The 21,496-nt window shown below is 38.3% G+C and overlaps 2 protein-coding genes across 4 annotated transcripts; one reads left to right on the top strand and one right to left on the bottom strand.

Moving 5' to 3' along the window:
- Window positions 1-453: 453 nt before the first annotated feature.
- On the bottom strand, window positions 454-2,692 carry LOC122076103 (protein PHYTOCHROME KINASE SUBSTRATE 1-like). Its single transcript, XM_042641396.1, has one exon. It carries the CDS (start codon window positions 2,199-2,201, stop codon window positions 636-638), a length of 1,566 nt encoding a protein of 521 aa, XP_042497330.1. The 5' UTR covers window positions 2,202-2,692; the 3' UTR covers window positions 454-635.
- A 3,351-nt stretch (window positions 2,693-6,043) lies between these two features.
- On the top strand, window positions 6,044-21,090 carry LOC122077189 (ATP-dependent 6-phosphofructokinase 5, chloroplastic-like). 3 transcript variants are annotated; one of them, XM_042643040.1, is made up of 14 exons: window positions 6,044-6,387; window positions 6,741-7,086; window positions 7,302-7,386; window positions 10,351-10,424; window positions 11,566-11,677; window positions 14,166-14,261; window positions 14,352-14,453; window positions 14,570-14,644; window positions 17,356-17,496; window positions 17,636-17,752; window positions 17,831-17,935; window positions 18,711-18,791; window positions 19,946-20,074; window positions 20,453-21,090. In XM_042643040.1, exons 2-14 carry the CDS (start codon window positions 6,776-6,778, stop codon window positions 20,618-20,620), a joined length of 1,596 nt encoding a protein of 531 aa, XP_042498974.1. In that variant the 5' UTR covers window positions 6,044-6,387; window positions 6,741-6,775; the 3' UTR covers window positions 20,621-21,090. The 3 variants fall into 3 exon arrangements, with proteins under 3 accessions (XP_042498974.1, XP_042498976.1, XP_042498975.1); XM_042643042.1 differs by lacking the exon at window positions 6,044-6,387 and adding an exon at window positions 6,423-6,535; XM_042643041.1 differs by lacking the exon at window positions 6,044-6,387 and adding an exon at window positions 6,510-6,647.
- Window positions 21,091-21,496: the final 406 nt, after the last annotated feature.

Raw genomic sequence — 21,496 nt, 5'->3', positions numbered from 1 at the left:
GGGGATTGGGATATATGATCCCAAATATCTTTTTTCTAACACAATCAGACCATCAGATGGGGTGAATTCTCTCTTCACCATGGGTGGAGAGAAACTGAATACTTACTTCCATTTGCTTTATGTTCACTACTCATCTACTTCTATTGTTCATTTTCCTTCGTACTTATGGGAGATTGCATATCAATCTATTTATCAACATCTATGTATGTATACATATATATATATATATATATATATATGTATATGTATAGACACGTCTCTATCTGTTCAACCCTCAACCGTAGCTTTTCAGGCATTTCTCACAAGACTACAAATTTACACTTTACGCGGACACGTGGATGCACACCACAGACCATGCCATACTGTAAACAAAGAAGCAAACTATATACTTCAGAACCAATTAAGTTTGAAAATGGAAGAATAGTGTATTGCTTGTGCAGAAGGAAATTTCGATTGGTGCACTATTAAAACCTAAATTTTGGATATCAAGAATTCCAGATCCATTGATGAACAAGAAGGTCACAGATACTGTGCTTTCTGTATCAAATTCAAAACATAGAGAACTGAAGAAATCATGACATTAACTTATTACAATAACTTATAAAGGCAGATTTCTTCCTGGCATGGTCCTTGGGCTACTGCATGTACAGGAAATGTGAAGCATGTGCCGATTTCGATTGGGGGAGTGACCTTGTAGTGAAAGCTCCCCAGTTTCGATTGGTTGATTCAAAGTCGATGGCCTTGGTCTCTGCTTGAAACCTTGAGATGGGTACCAATGGATCAGACAAGCCTTGTCGCCTCTTTGTGTTTGGGTTTCCCTTATTCTCAGACATCTTGTATGCATCAGCTGCTACCTTTACTGCCTTGTGATTCCTGCAACCTGACATTAATATACTTGGTCTCCGTTCCTTATTGGCTGAAGTTGAGGTTGAGGTTGAGGTTGAGGTTGTTCTTGTCTTGGTCATGGTGGTTTTGGTGGTGGTGGTGGTGGTTGTATTTGAGATCATATTAGGGTTTTTAAGAGTTGATGAAACTGACCCTCTTTCGTCATAATCCGAAACAGTTGAGAAATTTGCAGCACTGGCGGTGACGACGCTCCAGTCGATGCTCGCTTCGCTTGGCTCGTAAAATGGACCACTCACGCAGCTTGACATGCCATCCGATGCTTGTCGAGTGAGACATCGATTAGTATTTCCTGAGAGAGACTCGATCTCGAACAAATCCGAACTCGCATCGCTCTCCATGTCTAGGTCGTAAATTCCATTTCCACCAGATGTTGCTGGGCTGTCCTTGATTTTGGGAATTCCATCCCAAGGTAACAAATTTAATCCTCTGTCCTGATTATTCAATTTCACTTCTCTAATTGGGTATCCAAATACATCCTGTGACTTCCTCCGCTTCTCTTCTTCTTGTTCATCCCCTTGATCCACCATAGAGAAACGCAGCTTATCGAACTTTTCGCAGAGCATGTCTTCTTTGAACTGGTTTTGCTTGACTCGAATTCCAACCAGATCAATGGGAGGATTACCTTGAAGAAGGGTTTTAGTGGGTTCCTTTGTGGTCATCTCTTTTCCATAAAACCCTCCAAAATCGACATTGCCCTTGTAGTTTCTTGAATTCTTACTGTCTTCTTCGACGCAGATAGATTTCTTATCAGAACAAGAACAGTAATTGCAACCCAGACTGGCAAAAAATCTCTTAGCTTGTAACCTGTTCTGCTTAATTGGAGATTGGTCTCTCAAGAAACTTGGCAGTAACGCACTCTGGCTGTTCCCACTGACTTCCGAACAGGTACTGGGAGTGCCGTGCTTGATTCTGGTTTTCACGAATTGGAGATTGGGACGCTCATGATCTCTCTGATGCTGCTTCGCTGCGGCAACTTCCTCAACAATTCGTGGTGTATCGTCATCCATTCCGCCATTGAAGTATCTTTCAGCACCGAATACACTGATTTCACCGTCACGACTCTTCTTTCTTTCTAAGCTTATTTGGTAGTGAGATGGAGGTTCTTGGGGTACAGAAATGGTGGGAGATGAATTCCGAGTCAACTCGGCAAGCTTTAGTATGAAAGTCTCTTCCGTGCTACTGAGATAAGAAGAAAATGAGGCTTCACGTACATGGGTATCGTTATTTTCGTATGCCAAGGAACGGGAAAGGTTGGCATCGCAGGTTGATGTTAATGTGACTGTAGTAGTGGCCATGGAGCTTTGTTAGTTGGGAAGGAAAAAAATTGCAGAAGCAAGACAAGGGCTTGGTCTGGAGAAGCTTGGCAGACTATATATAGCTTACAGATGCTGTTTTGAGATCCCTGGAGAGGCCAATGAAGTAGGGAAAGGGAGATTTGAAGAGAAACAGGTTCAAAAGAGAAAAGAATTGGATAAGAAAGGAGCTTTTGGCTTTTGGAGATTCAAAAGATGGAAATGATTATTATATGGAGAAGGTTTGAAAGAGATGGAAGAACAGAAGAAAGCATGAGTTCATCAGATATGAGAGAGTACTTGCTTCTTGAGGAACAGTTGTTCTCTAGAAATAGAGTTCTAGCTTGTGGCAAAGTTGTAACAATTAAGACAGTGGGCTCATTCATCCGAGGGTTGTCTAAATAGTTTGGGCGAATTAGGGATTGTGTAGATAGATGCATGGTTCCAGGTTAGATTTCCCAAGCTGACCCTGATTCCATTTGACTTGAAAGTCAACTGGAACCGATCTTGATTTCCACCATTTCAAATCAAATTAATTTCAGCTAAGTCTAGGGTTATTTGGGGCTGGCCAATTCCAAATCAAACTGTATCAAGATCAACAAATACTGATTCCATCACCGATTCCTGTCATTAAAACCTGGTCCACATACTAGGGTTGCTTCTTCCCCATCTTTTCAAATCTCTTTATGATAATAGTTGCTTTCTTTAATTTAAGGCCCCACATCATCTTCATCCACCTTGAATTTTCTCACCCTCCTTCCTTTCAGCCTTATGCCATTATTTGATAACAACCATAATCTTTAATTCTTCCTTACACCTTTCACGTAATATTATCTTACCATGTGCACATAGGGTGAACAAAAATAGTAAAAATAATATAAGGAATTGAGGGGATATATTTTGATTTTTTGAGTTTCGTAGAGGTGACAGATGTATTTTGCCACCCTCCGTGTCTGAATTTTGGACACAATGATCATGCGAGCAGGGACTATTTTTTCGCCCTAAAAAATAATATGAAAATAATGCTTCCTGTATCTCGTGGCTAGAGAATCATGCCAATACAACCAGCATGATGATGAAGAAGTCTGATTTTTGCTTCGGGTCATTTATTCCTTAAATCTAAGGTATTCAAAAAATTGATGACCTCCTAGGACCTAGGTACCAAAGGAAGATCATTTGACTGCTTTCTTTATAAAGTTGATGCACTACCATAGGTACCATTAAGTAGAAATGGATGGCGCAATAGATCGAAAAGGTAGCAACGTAGCATTGTAAAACTACTGATAGATCCATACAATTCAGTTACTTCCTCAACAATATAGTTAGATCCGCGGGCTCCACCTAAACCCTTTAGTATTTATATTGATTGGAAATACTTCATGATATATATTACCAAAAAGAAAAAGAAATACTTCATTATCATTCCAACGGTTGCAACCATCTCTTAATTATTGAATGTAGTATTTATGTGAAATGGCATAATTACCATCATTTGAAAAAAAAAATGTACTATTTTAACGGTCTCTTAATTCACCATTTTGATTACAATAAGATATTTATTTATTTATTTTAATTAATTTTCTTTCAATTAAATATTCAAAATTAATCAGGGTGTCATTGGTATTAAATTGAACCTGAATTGCCTTGTCATTAGAAACCTCGAGTCAATGGTTTGCCCTCTAAATTCCAATTCTCTAATGAAAATTTTAAACACATTAAATTGAAACCTATTGATTTGACTCAAAATTGATCGATGCCAATTAAGTTGATTTACGCCGAGTTGGATCAATGGACAATGCCAGTAAATCTAGGATGATTTGATTCAAAATCAATGGAAACCAATCCTATACTCGATTTTGAGTTTTTAAACCCAAAAAATCTACCTCAATTAATGATTTTGCATAAACAAGCTGGTTATTGATTGATATTTTTTATTTATTTATATATATTTTTTAATGTTTTATGTGGGGGCTGGACTCGGGAGTATGGCCCATGAAAGCTATTGTATCAAGGTCGTTCGATATTCACTCCTAAGCCCCGTTTGTTTAGTGGGATTTTTCAAGGATTGAGACCCACATGGTGATGTGGTGGGACTATTGAACCGACATAATAGGAAAGTCAAAAGTTACACTCAACTTTCCCATTCCACTGTCGATTAGTTGAGAGAGAGAGAGTGTGTAAAATCTGAAAACATCATCGTCGTCCTTCTTATTTGGTTCTTTTTATTTTTTTATTTTTTTAAAGCTTCCAACACAAGTGGGCATAAGAGCCGGGCATCATAATCTTCTTCCTCCGCAATCTTTTATTTATTTATTTTTAGAGGCTTGCAACATAAGGGAAAATGAGGATTGATCCGGAGGCTAAGGAGGAAAAGTGAGTGAGATAGAGCGCGGTTGCAGAGACGCCCGTTGTTGGGCCTGTTAGAGAGCCCACCATGCTACCCATCTAAAACCCAGAACCAAACCTCCGCTGAAATCCCTGTTGCTGTTGTTGGATTTGCAAGTGAACCCAATGTGCAATGGACCTGTAAACTCTTGTTTGTTCCAACACCTTTGATTGCACTTGTAATCGTCGGCCATGAAAACATGAAAGGGATTGGGGTCATGAGAAGTTGTAGACAGGGAGGATGCACAGGCTTGTAAGGGCGGCAGTTGCTCGAGTTGCTAAAAGCTCGCTCTATCTCCAACCACTTCCCTTAGGATTTCTAGCAACTTTGAAAATGGCTGGAGTGGAAGAATATGTGAAAAACGTCAGCTGACAATAAAACCAAAGGAACAGAAGGCTGTCTATACATTTTCTCACCCACTTTCCTCCAAATGACCAAAAATCTCAAGGGGTGAGAGAGAGTTCGTTTAACTATCCCACTTCACCAAAGTTCGTAGAACTATCCCACCCCACAAACAGGCCTAATAGCCTACTGTTTCACCTTACCCGTCAATGTATAGAAGGGTTGGGCTGTTTTGGTGGGCTACCATTGGCCCAAGCCTAACTGAAAAATTTAAAAATTTCCTAGAGTCTGAACGGGTGATTCGACTCCTCGCAGACGATTGGACTGACGCTCCAATCATTTACCTTCCACCTCTGTGAGATCGAAACTTGGTAGATTTTTAATCCAACCGATATGAGAAGGGACCCACGCATCTCCAAAATCACAAAACCTACCCGACAAGAAAAAACCCATACCCGACTCTCTCCCATCTTCCAGCTTCTATCTTTCCCTCCCATTTCAAAAATCCTAATGGAGAAATGGGAAGATATCGCTTGATCCTTCCTTCCAGTTCAGTAGGTTTACTGAATTTAGTAATCTTTCACGTGAGATTTTTAAACCTGCTATTTGGTGTTAAATAGAACGCTTTTCTAGTTTCTAATTCTCTGTACAGCCATAGATCTGTAATGGAGAACTAGAACAATGATAAAGCTGGTGGAGTAGCAGATAAACGGGGAGAATTGGAATTGGGGTTGCTATCGGTGGAGTTTTCCGTCTATTGCGATCTTCGATCCTTCTACAAATCCTTCCGCAGAACACGTTCAAACGCACCTCTATTTTGCCAATCTAGCAAAATTCAGTATATCACCGATTCTTTTATTTATTTCTGGGATTTATCTTCGTTTCAGGGCTCCAGATTTAAAGGTTTTGCAGAGGTTTTAGCCTTTAAGGTTGAGAGCGGGAGGGAAAGAGAAAGAATCGCTTACTGGGGTTTTTCAAATGGGAGGGAAAGAAGGCGATTCTCTCTAGGGTTTGAAATGGGAAGGAAGATCGATTACCGGGTTTGGGTTTTTTATATGGATTGGGTTTGTATGCTTTTCCTTTTTTTTATAGTGTTAGTGTGTATGCTTCTGAGAACAAAGACAACCATTGGATTAAAAATCTGCCAGGTGCTGACATCAGAAGGGTGGGAGGTAGATAGTTGGAGAGTCGGTCGTTGGAGAGTAGCCGAATTCGAAAAGAACCAGCGAAAACTATTATACTGTTACCTTCAACCAACGTGTTAGAAGTTAAAACCAACCCCCAGCGGCGCGAGCTGACAATTCTCAAACCGGGAACTTCGGAGCTCGAAAACGGAGCGGATCTCTTGCTCATCTCTCTTCGACCTCGATCGATCGCGAACGCATTTGGTCTATAGATTCTTCACTGACGGGTTCTGGTTTTTCTAGTACATTGATTCTTAACCTATCTTACCATCTGAAGGTGGTGTACTAATCGTTCTCTTTTTTGAATTAAATTTTGTTTATTTATTTATTTTTCTCGGGGATCTTGATTCCCTTTAGCTTTTGGAAGCGGAAAAGATCCTCATTTACGCTCAATGATATAAGAAAATGATCGGGAGAAATCCCCTGTACAGCATTAGTGTTTTTAGTCCAATTTTTATTTTAGTATGAAATAGTTGAATAATGTCGGGGACAAATTTTTAACTCGTCATCTTACTAATTCTGTCAATGTGGTTTGCGGTAGTTTTTTCCTTGCTGGAACTTTTAATAGTTGAAGGTTTCAGCCATTTTTGTTATTCTGAATTCGGTATTGGAACTCTTCATCTACTGCAGGTTATTGGACTGATACAGCTTTCATCCATTTGCGGATGGCCTTTGTTTCTTCAATCAATGGAGTTGCCCTTCTCAATCTAGAGAAGCGTGACTGCCTATCTAGGGGGGATGATCCTTACTTGGGCTTCAATCGTTCACGAATTGGAAGATCTCAAAGGCATATGAAAAGGTGGAGTCGTTTATTTACGACTGTTAGTGCTGCTATTGTGAACCCGGATACTGATTTTAGTAATCCGGATTGGAAAGAACATTTTCAACTGCAATTTGAAAAGAGGTTCAATTTGCCGCATTTGAGGGATGTCTTCGATGTAACGCCTATCCTGACTACATTTTCTCTTAAAATCAGGTGATTTATTTATTTATTTATTTTGGGGTGGGGAGGGGGGGTGTTTCTATTATCTTCCTAATTGGAACCCATCACTTCTCTTCCCTTTTGTTTCAAACCCATAATACTTACATTTGTATAATGAGCTCTGATACTGAAATGTTTCCTGTTATTTTTCTCACTCCAACTTCTACTCTTGGTTGATATAATACTTTGTACTATTTTTCTTGTCATAGAGGTTCTCAAGTGTTGGATGGTGCCACAATGCCTGAGGATAGGAAAAATGAATATATTAATGACGATGATAGGACACTTTTAAAGGTTTGTGATATGACTATTGGTGCTCTTATATGTTTTATTTAATAGCTGTAGAATTCTGTTAGACCTGCTCTTTTTTTAACCACTTCAAGATTTGTTTTAATCAATTGCTGTTTTCTTCTCTTTCCGTTGTACTTCTCTTTTTTTTTCTCATTGATGAAAATTGCCTGCACTTGTCTTGCGAAGTTCAGTTTATAATGTCAACGGAATTAAGAATGGTGGGGTGATTTCATTCTCACTACTATGGAGTTCTGTGAGTTTTTTTATAGGTTGGGGTTTCCCTTCATATTAGGTGCAAGTGCAACCAAGGATTCAAACTCAAATGACTCAACGAGGGCCACGAGGCACCCTCTTCTTACTCATTTCTTGGTCAACCAACTGATAGATTGACACAAATATCTGATTTTGGGGTCAAAATCAGTAATTGGGGTGGGGGAAGAAAATGGGAAGCCCAAGTGGACATCTCAATTAAATAGTTATTAGTTATTTAAGTAATGGTTAGGTACATTTATTCCTTAGTGGCCTTGTTTCCTTGCTTTTGTGATGAAATGAAAGCCTTGGATTTGCAACTTCATAGTAGATAGATGCAAGCTGGCGTAATGGTCAAATCTATGATTAAATATGCGATAAAGGAAGCCGGTTTCTTGCAGGTACTTAATGTAATATTAAAATTTAGATCATGGACCTTAGATGCAAGCAGGCCTAATGGTCAAATCTGTGATTAGATATGAGATTAGGGAAGCAACTGCATTATTAAGGGAAGAAATCAGATCAATGGAAGGGGAGGGAAAAGAGATTAGATTGATCTACTTGCAAGGAAGAAGAAAGAAGAGAAGAAATCAAGTATGAGATACCAATCCTGTGTGCACTGCTCAACAACACCAAAACTCTTTAAAAAAAAACTCAAATTCTTTATTTAAGTCATCCTTAATTGATGGGGGTGTATTACATGTATAAATATTTATAAAGTCCTAAATTGACTCATAAAAGGACTCCTATCACTCTAACACATTCATTAAAGTAAATAAACTCAAACTAAAACTCTATGTAGCTATTAAGTATTTTAATCTAACTGAAACACTTAATTAAACTAATAATACCATGTGCTAAATTTATCTCCACTTTATGATCTTATAAATTAAGCCTATTACAATGAAACCCAAAAAATTACAGGCCCAACCTATAATATAACTACTGAAAGGTCAACTTCAGCCCATTGGATTGCCAACTACTCCTTGAGGGCCTTCTAAAGTTACACATAGGTATCCATACAATGGGCTGAAGTTGATCATACAAGATTAATGTCTAATGCAACTGCATCGATTCCCTCCGGTTAAAGAAATTGTTCTTGAGTTTTGTAGAATTTGATAATCTTCGATGCATTATCAATAACTGCTCTCCTTGACCTAACAAAACCAATGATCAAACCATCACCCAGTGGTATGAAATCAGGGAATCCATTGTTTAAGTCACACTGTGGATTCGTGGAAGCACAAAATCCACTGGTTTGATCAAAAGGTGAACCAATTAATGCTCCTTCATGGATAATTCTTCAATTATAACTGGAGCCACTATGCCTTCCACTATCAATGGTCCATCATCTTGTCTTCCACCCATTGTTCAATGATTGAGATCAATTTATCGGACAAAGACCCCATATGATTTCATGTGATTAGCAATTGATTCTTAAATTATTTACATTGTCGCCAAATTTCTTCGATATTCACCGTTCATAAATTCTCTTGCACGAGTTAAATAATCAAATTCAAACTATGGTTCTCAAATGTAAGCAAATTCAATAATGGACAAGATTGTATGATCCATGGTATTAATGGACAATTTTGGCTTTGATACCAATTAGTGCAATCTAGAAATCCAGATTATAGTTTTCAGATGCAAGCAAGTTCAATAATCAAATCTGTGATCAAATCTAAGATAAATGAAGTAATCTGTGTTGTTTAAGGAAGAAATTAGATCGATGGAAGGGAAGGGAAAATTGATCTAATCTGTTTACTTGGGATGAAGAAGAGAGGGGAAAAAAAAAAAAAGAAAGATTAGAAATCAAGTCTGGATACCAATCCCATATGCACTGCTCAATAGTAGTAAGACTCTTCAAAAATTCATATTCTTTACTCAAATCATTCTTAACTGATGAGGGTGTATTACATATTTAAAGAATATCTAAACTTCCTAAATTGACTCATGAAAGAACTTCTAATCATTCGAAAAGACCCAATAAAGTTAGTAAATTCAAAACAAAACTCTATCTAGCTGTTAAGTATTCTAATGTAACCCAAACACTTAACTGCTAATCCCGTGTACTAACTTTATCCCACTTTGGGCTTATAAATTCGGTTCATTACAATCAAACCCCCAAAAAATAGGAGGCCCAACCTATAATATAACTGTCCAAAGGTCAATTTCAGCCCATTGAATTGCCAAATGCTCATTGGGGCCTACTAAACTTACACATAGGCATCCATATGGGATTAATGTCTGATGCAACTGCATCAATACTCTTCTCATAGTGGAAACTATTGGTGTAGTATGGACTGTTGCCTGTTGTGCCACAAAACTGATCCACTGTTGTTGATTCAAAGTCTTGAGTGGTTAAATTTGTCCTCTCTCCAATCCATTTACTAAACCACATCTTTTTTTAATTGAGTTCTTGCTTTTCTTGCTTGGACATTGCTACTGCAAGTGGCACTCTATGTTCTATTAACGGGATTGACTTTGTAATTCTGGGGCTTATTGGGAATGCTGGGTTCAGGAAATATCTCTAAGTTGCGTGCTTTAAATGTGCAAGCAAGAAAATATTATAAATATGATATATATATATATATATATAATATTTCCTATTCCTGCTTTCTTTGGTGGCCTAAATCTAAGGTCCATCATAGATTGATATCTGTATAATCATAGATCAGAATATTCTTTATGATAATTATCAATTGTGATGTCTTTCAGGTTATAAAATATTCTTCACCAACTTCTGCTGGAGCTGAGTGCATTGATCCTAATTGCAGTTGGGTGGAGCAATGGTTGTATTCTTTCATTTTTTTTTTTTTTCTTTCAGATCCACCCCCCCCCCAACCCTCCTTTGTCATTCTAAGGCAGGCTTTAGAGGTGGGGTAGTAGGTTAATCTGATGAGGGCTGACTTTGAACCCAAGCTACAGTATCAACCCAAAAATTACCATCCTAAATGCCAGTTTTCTTCTTAATGATAGTGTCTTGAAATGACAGCATATATTATGTTTATATCACGGAAAAGGAATACATCTACTGCACAGCTGGAAGGGATTCTGGCCACATGGCCCATTTTCTGCCATGTGGACTGGTAGCTTGGTATTTGACTGTTGGATAGAAGGGGGAGCACTCTTGATAGGCCTCATGTAAGATTTGTGGCCTATCTCAACTGATCACTCACCATGTACGGAGCTTTTTCTTTTTCCTTTTTTTTTTTTAAATGGTTTCTGGATTTCAAATGGAGTTGATTGTTTCAAACAATTTTAGAGCATTATCCTTGCACAAAGAGATGTTGGATTGTGTTAAAAAACAATCCATGATTACTGGAAAACATATCCACACAAATTTTAGGGTGATAGACACTGCCTATAGGCAAAAAAAAAAAAAAAAAAGAGGAAGCTAGAAGCCCTTCAAGCCTGACCTCTTCCTCTTACATTAATTGCAGTAAGAAAATTTGTGTCTTTCAGGGCCTTTTTATTTTTTATTTTTTTTTGCACAATTTTTGTATTAAACTACAAGGCTATAATCCTATTTTATTTCTAAGCTCTCTTTTGCTCAATAGTGGAAGTTTATTGAATGGCCAGAAGGAGAAACAAGAATGTGAACTCCCTAAAGGCTTAAGCAAGTAAGGGAGGATGATAGCAGGATACATGTCAGCAGAAGCCACACTTACAGTGAAAGCTTTCCAGAAAGGAGTCAAAAAATGAAAGGGAGACTATTAGACAATATATATGGCCCCAAGTAAAATTCAGGAAAATACTGCAACAATGTTATGTATAAAATACACGAAAGGCCGAATAAAAAAATTCATAGTAGTTTGCTTTTGGTTTTGGTTGCACTTTTGTATCTCATTTGATTGAGTAGCATCCATCTATTAGATATCTTATGTGGAATCTTAAATCTGCTTTTTGACTAACAATTTTCATCTTACGTAGGGTGCATCGTGCAGGACCACGGAAGCAGATATACTTTGAACCTGGGAGAGTTAAAGCTGGAATTGTCACTTGTGGGGGGCTCTGTCCTGGCCTTAATGATGTCATTAGACAGGTTGGTGAACTCTTAGTCATAGAAAGCCATAAATGGAACTGTTCATCCTGTCAAGCAAGGTTTAAGTGACACATCAACCATATGTACACCATGCGTTGAACTCGCCCTGTGTGTTTTGAGCGTTAAAATACAGACAAGCAAAATTTAAAGATAAGTTGAAGCAGACAAAAGTGAAAGCTCTGTTCTTCCAGATGATGAACTTTGTCTAGATGAGACTTACTGAATAGAGGGTGACATCGGAGAGATGTCTACTAAATTTAAGTTTCTACTAAGCATCCATAAGAGCTCACATGCTAAGCTTGACTAGGTTGGTGCACTTGGCATATTCTCTCCCATATGCAAAGGAAGACTATATATTCGTGATATGAGCTCTTGGTTCTTGGACGGCCCACCCTAGGAAGTACTTGTTTTGCAGTCCAAATGTTTGCCATGTGTTAGGCTAGATGGGCCCAATATTTGTTGGCAGGTAGATTCTAAGATCTCCTGTTCTCCTGCTCACATGTCAAATTTCAGCCCAAACAGAGTTTGAAAAGTAGCAAAATAGAGCTTTGTAAAATTCAGGACTGGGAGAGTACACAATAGTGGTCAGTGTACCCTAGTGTGCACAGACATACAAGGGAATATATGCCAAGACACGAGAGGGTATTTGATTGAAGTTGAGTTTCAAAACTGACATGTGTCTAATCTAGACCATGTCCTCTCAATCCAACAATCATAATTGCTACGCCATTTGTCCTCATGACAATGATATCAAGGCCGTGTGGGAAGCCCTTACTGGGGGCTCGCTTAAAAATATTTTTTCCTTAGTCAAACACTATATACAAGGTAGGGAGGAATAAAATGTTTGTTGGAAAGAATTGTGTTTAACATTGGCAGTGGAAATGTTTAGGACCAATAGTTGGAAACAGCCTCTTCTGCGAAGCAGGGGGCAAGGCTGCATACACTTGCCCCTCCCAGACCCTGCAATAGCGGGAGCCTTGTGCACTAGGTTGCTCTGTTTTTTTTTTTTTAGTTGTAAACCATGATCATATTTTAAATCATGTGCCATAAACCTTAGCGAATGGAATGGTTGAAATCAACCTTTATCATCTCTTGAGTTGTCCAGTTGCTTTCCCCTTTGCTTGCCCAACAATTTGCTGGAGCTATTGTTAGGCTTGGTTTGAATTTTTAGATGTCTTTTCATGTGTGACTTCCTTGTTTCCTCGCAAAAGCTTTCTCAAGTTGTCATGACTATTTCCTCTTACCCTTTCATTTTAGTTTAGGCTCTAGTGAATTCTTCTAGTTGATGCAAGTAGAAACCGAATTGGTGATTTATTGGACATTTAAAATAAGCAAGCAAATAAATAAACATGCATGTTTCTAACATAAAACCTGCTTTTTTGTGCTTATGTGTGCATGCGCATGTTAGTTGATTAAATCATTCCTGCAGTGAATTCTCTTGGAAATGCAAATGGAGAGAAGCTAACTGATGTGAATCTGATTTAACCGCTTCCAGTCTTTTTTCCAAAATTTTGTAGCTATTACAAGGCGGATAACCCTTCAGCAGGTATTATATATTTACAGGGAAGCATATGTAACAAGGACTTGCTTAGCCTTCAAGTACTGGATCTAGCAACACATTTAACACTAGTGCCATCAATTCTGGAAACTTCTTGTTTCCTTGTCTCATTAAAAAGTAATAAAAAGGATAAGAAAGGGGGAAGCACTTTTGCACACTGAAACACACAATTGGTCATACCTGCATTGGGAAACATCTAGATGGTTGCCAGCAAGAGAAACATTATCAGTATATACTTTACCTATAGTCATGTCTATATGTCAAGTTTCCTTGGTTGCTATGACGACTCCTCATTATCATGTGTTGATATTCTTTGTGACCAAGCATGAAGCAAACATGGTAGTTATATTTTAACTGCAAGATACACATGATTGCAGCTGGGAAGTTTTTGGTAGGTCTAAAATGATTCATGTAGAATGCTCATGTTCTCTTTGGCAAATACTGAATAATTCTGGAATCCTTGTAACATGAAGAATTATGAGTAGCATAGTTCAGTAATAAAAGTTCAAAATGGAGGCATGGAGGGTAGAGACCCCAAATGGTTATGCTCCGATAGGGAAACAATTGTTCTAAAACAGACTCTATAGACATGTGGAGGATCAATAACAAATATTTAATGGGCCCCTCCAAATATATCTACAAGGATTCAAAATGATCATATTCATATGCTTGCAACCATTTGTTTTTCCTTTTTCTTTTGGATGGTGAAATCTTCTTTTCCTTCTAAAGGAACAACCACATATTAGTGACTAAAAATACTGAGAGTGTGCTTTTAACCTGGTCAACAAATGACCTTACTTAATCCAGTCATACTTGCAGAGGCTTCTGATCTATGGACTTATTTTGTCTATCATTTTCTTTTCCCACCTCCACACACACAAAAAAGAAAAGAAAAAAAAATGAATTCTCATTCCCTTCATGCTAGTGCAGATAGTTTTTACTCTTGAGCTGTATGGGGTTAAGAAGATTGTTGGGATCCCATTTGGTTATCATGGTTTCTTTGATCAGGGCTTACCAGAAATACCGGTGAGAGCTCCCACCTTGAGCCCTTGACATATCATATTTCGCATTTATAATTTTCATTCATAATCATGAAGCTGGTATCTGATATTTCAGCTTTCTCGCAATGTTGTTCAAAACATTAATCTTGCTGGTGGAAGTTTGCTGGGAGTTTCTCGTGGGGGTGGTAATACCAGTGAAATTGTAGATAGCATACAGGTATAATATTTTTTATAGCTAGCAGATTTTATGTTGCTGAGTATATATTTGTATTCTCTCTTTATAATTGCAATTAGACTGTGCAAGTCACTACAAATGCTAATTGAGTACTTTAGGCCAGAGGAATTGATATGCTTTTCATTCTCGGTGGAAATGGCACTCATGCAGGAGCAAATGCGATACACAATGAGGTACTCTAGATCTATTTATTTGCTTTTTTGGAATGAGCACATACATTTTGGAATTTTACACATACACACATATTTTGAATCAATATACCCCGAGTACATCTTGAGAGCTAAAAGAGTTGTAAATGGTGCAAGGATCAATAAAGAGAGAGGAGAGGAGAAAGGAAGAGGTGAGCAGAGAAGAAGAAAAGATGAGGAGAAGAAGAGAGAAGGAGATGTGCAACGACTGTGGGAGAGAAATCCTATTTAATTTACTAACATGATGAATAAATTATACACACCTCCCTAGGGAGGTAAAAGGTGAAAAGATAAAAATTTAATATAAGACAACAACATACAAACTAATACCCGAACTATCCTTATTTTATAAACTCTAACATTCCCCCTCAAGCTGAAGAATAAATGTTAGACATTCCTAGCTTACACAGAAGGGTACTGAACTAGTGAGGGACGATCCCTTTGGTGAAGATGTCAGCTAATTGATCACTTGTATTCACAAAAGGAGTGCAAATATATTCAAACTCAATCTTCTCCTTGATGAGATATGTCGGTCCACCTCAATATGCTTTGTCTTGTCATGTTGCACAGGTTCGTGTGCTATACTTATAGTAGCCTTGTTATCACAAGGGTATCATAGGTGCCTCAGTATCAATCCTAACTCTTGGACCAGCCTTCTCAGACATAGGAATTCACATACTCTATGAGACATAGCCCTAAACTCTGCCTCTACACTGGATTAGGCCACAATAAGTTGTTTCTTGCTTCTCCATGTGATGAGGGTTCTACCCACAAATGTACAATATCCTGATGTAGACTGTTTGTTAGAAATTGAACCAGCCCAATCCGCATCAGTGTAGCACTCTTTCCCTAGGGTGGAACTTCAAGTACCTAAGGATACAATATGCAACATCCAAGTGCCCACTCTTGGGGGCATCCATAAACTATCTCAACACCCCAACTGCATAGGTGAAATCTCAAATCTAGGCTAGTTAAAGAGAGATAGATCAACTTTCATACTAGCCAATGGTATTTTTCATACATCAACAAGAGAAGGTCCACAATTTTCTCCTAGGTTGTGATTCTGCTTAATAGAGAGTTTGTTGGTTTGCAACCAACATCCTTATTTCTTTCAACAAGTCCATAATAAACTTTTCTTGACATAGATTGATTCCTTTTTCAGATCTTGATACTTCAATCCCAATAAATACTTCAAGGGTCTTAGATCTTTAATCTCAAACTATTGGGCCAAGTAGGTCTTCAATCTAGCTATCTCAACCTTGTCATTTCCAATCACCGCAATGTCATCTACATAAACAATAAGAGTTGTGATGGTATCATTACCTCGCCGGGTAAATAATGTGCATTCCAACCATCTCTAGGAATACCCATTCTTTAGAATAGCCTGTCTAAGCTTCTCAAACCAGGCCTTTAGGGATTGTTTGAGACCATACATGCATACAATGCCTTTTTTAGGAGACACACTTTCCCTTCAGCTATAGGAAACTTGAAACCAGGTGGAGTTTGCATGTATGGCTCATCTTCTAAGTCACCATGGAGGAAAGCATTCTTCATAGCTAATTGATACAATGTCCAGTCTTTATTAGCTGCAATGATAAGAGAACTCCTATCGCATTGTGTTTAGCCACAAGGGCAAATGTCTCCTGATCAATTTGGCCACCAACCAGGCCTTGTATCTCTCAACAACACCATCTGATTGGTACTTGACTGTGTAGATCCATCTGGATCCAACTGGAACTCTCCCCCTTGGAAGGTCAATCAACTTTCAAGTACAATTCTTCTGAAGTGCCATTTCTTCAGACATAGCTTGCTTCCACTTTGGGTTAGACATGGCCTCATGACATTCTTGGGATGGAAATGGAGGAGAGAGCAATAAAAAAAAAAAAAAAGGCAACACGTGTAGGAGAGATAGCACCATAGAAACAAACTAGGCTATGGGATTAGTACAACTCTCTTCCCCTTTCAAATAGCTATGGGAAGATCTAACTCAGGGGGAAGTGTTTGGTTACTGCATAGATTTTGTTTTCTAGGTTTTGAGTAAATCTTAATGTAATTATGTAATTGATGGGTGACAATGTTCATAGTTCATTGCATGCCTATAAAAGGACTAGGGGACATCCAAAGCAAGTTGATGATGATTTTGGTTACTGAATGAAATCAGAAGCTGAGTTGTTGCTTTACTTCCACTCTTGTATAATCGAGGCTGTATGAGAAGTCTAGGGTTTACTTGTAGCCGAACACTTGATAAGTACATGGTTGCAAGTACTGATAATACTTTTCTACTAAAATTACGAGTCCTACTACTTTCTTCTTTTGAATTCTTCTAGTTGAGTTTTTAGTTGGAATTTAGAGTTCGGAGGTAGAAGAGTTGGACATAACCTCTAGATCAATAGCATGTTCCACTGTATGGTAATGCAGAATGCTGACACAATCTTGATAAATGAACTTTAGCTGCTGTTACTAAAGCAGAATTGTCTTTGTTCTCCAGCATAAGCTTTCTGGTTTTCACTGGCTATCATTTTACTTTTTCATGTCCTTCACAGTGAATATCTCTGGACTTGGATTTTCAGTTCTCTGGGGGGGGGGGGGGGTTGGTGCTGTGGGGAACAAATACCTTGCTTGTGCATTATAATGGATATAGGTGTGGCCTCATGTGGGTTATTGCTTGGCTCATATGATGCTTCCTCTACATGCAGTGCCGCAGGAGAATGATGAGAGTATCTGTTGTATGTGTCCCAAAAACAATTGACAATGATATACTCCTAATGGATAAGACATTCGGTTTTGATACTGCTGTTGAAGAAGCTCAACGTGCAATCAATTCTGCATATATTGAGGTAAGCAACAGTATTACCTTTGTCTAGTTGGCTGCTATTTGAAAGACTGCTCAAGAAACCTGAAATCTCCTCATATTTTGTGCTTAGATCTTGAGCCATGCTTAGATTTGTTCTAGTGATCTCTCTCTGATGCATTCAGGCACACAGTGCATATCATGGTATTGGTGTGGTGAAATTGATGGGAAGAAGCAGTGGTTTTATAGCCATGCATGCATCACTCTCTAGTGGGCAGACTGATATATGTTTGATTCCTGAGGTTCACACTCTCTCTCAAACACAGACACGTACTTATAACCATTACTTGGAAGGTAGTTTCTTATTAATCCAAGTGCAGGTGCCTTTTAAACTAGAAGGACCTTATGGCGTCTTGCAACATTTAGAGAATCTGATAAAAACAAAAGGATCTGCGGTGATTTGTGTGGCTGAAGGGGCAGGACAAGTAAGTGAATTCTGCTCTAAGAGTTATGCTGGTATATAGGAGTGGCCATTATCAGTGGTTTTTTCTTGCCAGATGTTGGAAATTATTTGTTTACTATGATCCTAAGAAATCCCACATGTTTTGGAAGTATAATATATAGAATGAATTTGTTGCTGAGGTGTAAATGCTTGTCCTCAACCTTTTTGAGATGGCAAAAGAAATGTTGCCCCAGCTAGCAGTTACCTTCTTCTTGACGGGGTAAATCCTAGATTCACTTAATCCGAATTTTTTTTTTTTTTTTTTGGTGAACACTTAATCCAAATAGCATGCTAGGAACATGTCATATAATTTGCATGAATCTTTTGCAAGTTAATATCAAGGCTTTAAGACTTATTACAAACTTGACTCTATTGATACTTTGTTTGAACTTAATTTTCTTTTGCATTGACAAGTAATCACTTTGAACAACAGAAATTACAAATTTCTATAAGCCATAACCTTGGGTTGGCACTTTATGCTGGTTCTTTTCATTTGAAAGTCCATTTTACAGTTGGCTGACTTACTGCATTGACAATTAGATAATGGCTGCTTATATAGTGACTTGAGGGATTTTATTTGTATATATTTGCCTGACAATAAGATAACTCAAGCAAAGCACTCATGTTTGGTGGCTTGATAGATGTCCTTTGTAAGAATTGATGTTAATATTTTTGTTGTGTTGCTAGTTGATATTATGAGCCTGAACCAAATTTTTACAAAAATTGCAATGAAATGTACACCCAATTTTTCAATCCAGGATTTGCTAGAAAAGTCAAATGCCACAGATGCATCTGGGAATGTGGTACTTCAAGATATTGGAGTCCATATCCAACAGCAGGTAAGGATGCTTCATTGTCTAACACTTTCGGGTGCAACACGAATAACACAAAAGCAACAGCTTATTTTTGTTTGCGTCATTACTTTTTGAAACAACTTATTTTAACAGAGAAAAAGTGATTACCTTACCATGAGTAAGGGAATGCCAACAAGTAAAACAAGAAATATGTGTTTACCTTACTAACTTTGCTTTTCCTAATATATAGATTTTCTGCAAAAGTTGCGTATGTTTTGCCGTAAAATATTTACAGGATTTGATGAAAACCAATAAAAAAGTGTTATAAGGATTGGAAAGGGGGAAATTATTCTACTGAAATGCAATTAAAAAAAAAAAATGGAAGACATCCATTTCAATTTTCAGGATGTTTTCCAAAATAACATCCTAAAAAATAATGACCCTCCCCAGACCCCGCAGTGGTGGTAGCCTCGTGCACTGGTTACACCCTTTTTGTTTTCCAAAATAATGATGGTATTTTAATCATTGGTACTCTTGGTGCCTATGGAGGATTCCACCCCCCACCCCACCATCATATAGCTGGATTTGTTTCCTCAATCATGTTCTAATGTACTTCTTTGTCATGGCCAAAGGAAAAAAAATCCAAGTGGTGGAAACATAAAAACCATAGTTGAGGAGGTTTCCAAGGACCTAGGCAACCTGCCGCCAAGTTGTCTACGCACCTGCATCCCGAAATCTGTCAGAAAAAGGAGAGATTTTTTTTTTGGGGGGGGGGAGAGAGAGAGAGAGAGATAGGCAAACTGGAGGAAAAGATGAATGATTGAAAAAAAAAAAAGGAGAAGAAGCCACTGCTGGTCCGACTGCAATCGTTGCCTTCACTGCATTTGTAGGAAGAAGAAAAAGCAAGAGGGGAAGAAGACTCTGATGGCGCTACCTACCTGAATGTAATGAAAATGGGTTTCAAAGACCTTTCTGATTTTATGAGTAAAAGGAAGTAAGATTTTAATTTTATATATAACCCCCCCTAAAAGTTACATCTTAAGAGATCAAAATTCCATATTTTACCCCTAACCCCTCTTGTAAAATTGTTTTCCTGATGTTAAATTAGAATCGATAGTGATCTTAGATCATTGCAACTTCTGTGAGTTGGACTAAATTTTTTTTGCTTGTAGTGACAATCTTGCCAATGTTTATAACAGATAAAAAAGCATTTTAGGGGAATAGGAGTTCCTGCTGATGTTAAATACATTGATCCCACCTATATGATTCGAGCCTGTCGTGCAAATGCTTCTGATGCTATCCTTTGCACTGTTCTTGGACAGAATGCGGTAAAGACTTGTTCCTTTCATCTGCTTCCATTTTGATGAATATCTTATTAAAAGAGTAGGGGACCCCCAATTACACATTTGTTGCATGGCTTTTATTAATTTTTGTGTGGCAACAGTAGAATAAAGAAACAATGCCTGGGGGTAGAAGGCATCATTTGCTGATGGCACAGAGCTATACTTTTGCCATGCAGAATGAGCTATACTTTTGCCATGCAGAAATCATTCTGCATGAAAAGGATAGACACAGTTCAATTCCAAGTTTTTTTTCAACATTTCTATTAGCATACATGGTCTCTTTTTAGTTTATATATATGGGTAATGGTGCATACTAACATATTCTTGAGATTTACAAGCTCTATGATCACCAAATCCTTGCAGGTGCATGGTGCATTTGCGGGGTACAGTGACATCACAGTTGGGTTATGCAACACCCACTACGTCTACCTTCCCATTCCTGAAGTCATTACATCACCAAGGTGTGTGGACCCCAACAGTCGGATGTGGCACCGATGTCTGACTTCCACTGGCCAACCAGATTTTCTTTGATCACCCTGCTTTCATCTACAGTGAATCACTGCTGAACACACTTCTAGCTTTTCCCTCTGTTCATCTCTTGCTAATCTCAGGAGATCAGCTATTGCCAGTTTTAAGGTGGCGATAAGGATTTGGTGCAATGATTCAGGGTCCAAATAAAGGCCGTAATCAATCCCAGCAATTATGTAATAGGCCGTTATATCTCATGTAGTAACTTTCTAAACTCAGAATTTTCTCATATTATATATATGTACAGGAAACGGTAAGTCTGTTCCATTGTGACCTAGTGGTCAGTGCTCGCAGGTTTGAGTCGGAAAACAGTCTCTTCAAGCGGGGTTAAGACTGCGTACATTGTGATCCTCTCCAGACCCCGCAGTGGTTGGAGCTTTGTGCGCTGGGTATGCCATTTTTTTTTTCATATATATATGTACTGAAAAGTTCTCAGCTAACCATAAATTAAATGAAAAATGATATGCACACCAGTACTGAGTGATGGAATATTGCACGCTAGCATCATATTGATCATTGGATCCCCTCTGTGCATCTCTGCCATTCAAGACGTTAGTTGTTGCAACCTCATTCTCTCCTACTCCTACCCTGCTATACTCCTCTCTTCCCACTGAACCCTGCAACCCCTACTGCTACTCTCTGTCTCTCTCTCTCTCTACACTACTGCCGCCCTTACTGCATCACCCCCTTCCCACAATCAGAATTAAACGAGCCATCTGCACCCATCTCTGCTAAATAAATTATTCACAGTTTCACTAGGATTACCATTTACAAAATGGTGGAAGGAGGAGGTAGAAGAGGGTGAAGTTAACCCTGAGGGGGAGATACTCCTTGCTCATTTCCATTTTAATAGCAAAGCTCCTCTATGAGCAACCACCA

This window comes from Macadamia integrifolia, chromosome 4 (genome assembly GCF_013358625.1).
Source record: "Macadamia integrifolia cultivar HAES 741 chromosome 4, SCU_Mint_v3, whole genome shotgun sequence".
Taxonomy (NCBI): domain Eukaryota; kingdom Viridiplantae; phylum Streptophyta; class Magnoliopsida; order Proteales; family Proteaceae; genus Macadamia; species Macadamia integrifolia.
The sequence above is the reverse complement of the archived record's forward strand: the minus strand, read 5'-3'. Positions and strand labels throughout refer to the sequence as shown.

Bases quoted from the DNA above. Each gene is read 5' to 3' on its own strand.
- LOC122076103 (XM_042641396.1), bottom strand. From the start codon at position 2,201: ATGGCCACTACTACAGTCACATTAACATCAACCTGCGATGCCAACCTT.
- LOC122077189 (XM_042643040.1), top strand. From the start codon at position 6,776: ATGGCCTTTGTTTCTTCAATCAATGGAGTTGCCCTTCTCAATCTAGAG. The intron at 7,087-7,301 runs GTGATTTATTTA...TTCTTGTCATAG, and splicing joins ACATTTTCTCTTAAAATCAG to AGGTTCTCAAGTGTTGGATG. The intron at 20,075-20,452 runs GTAAAGACTTGT...AAATCCTTGCAG, and splicing joins CTGTTCTTGGACAGAATGCG to GTGCATGGTGCATTTGCGGG.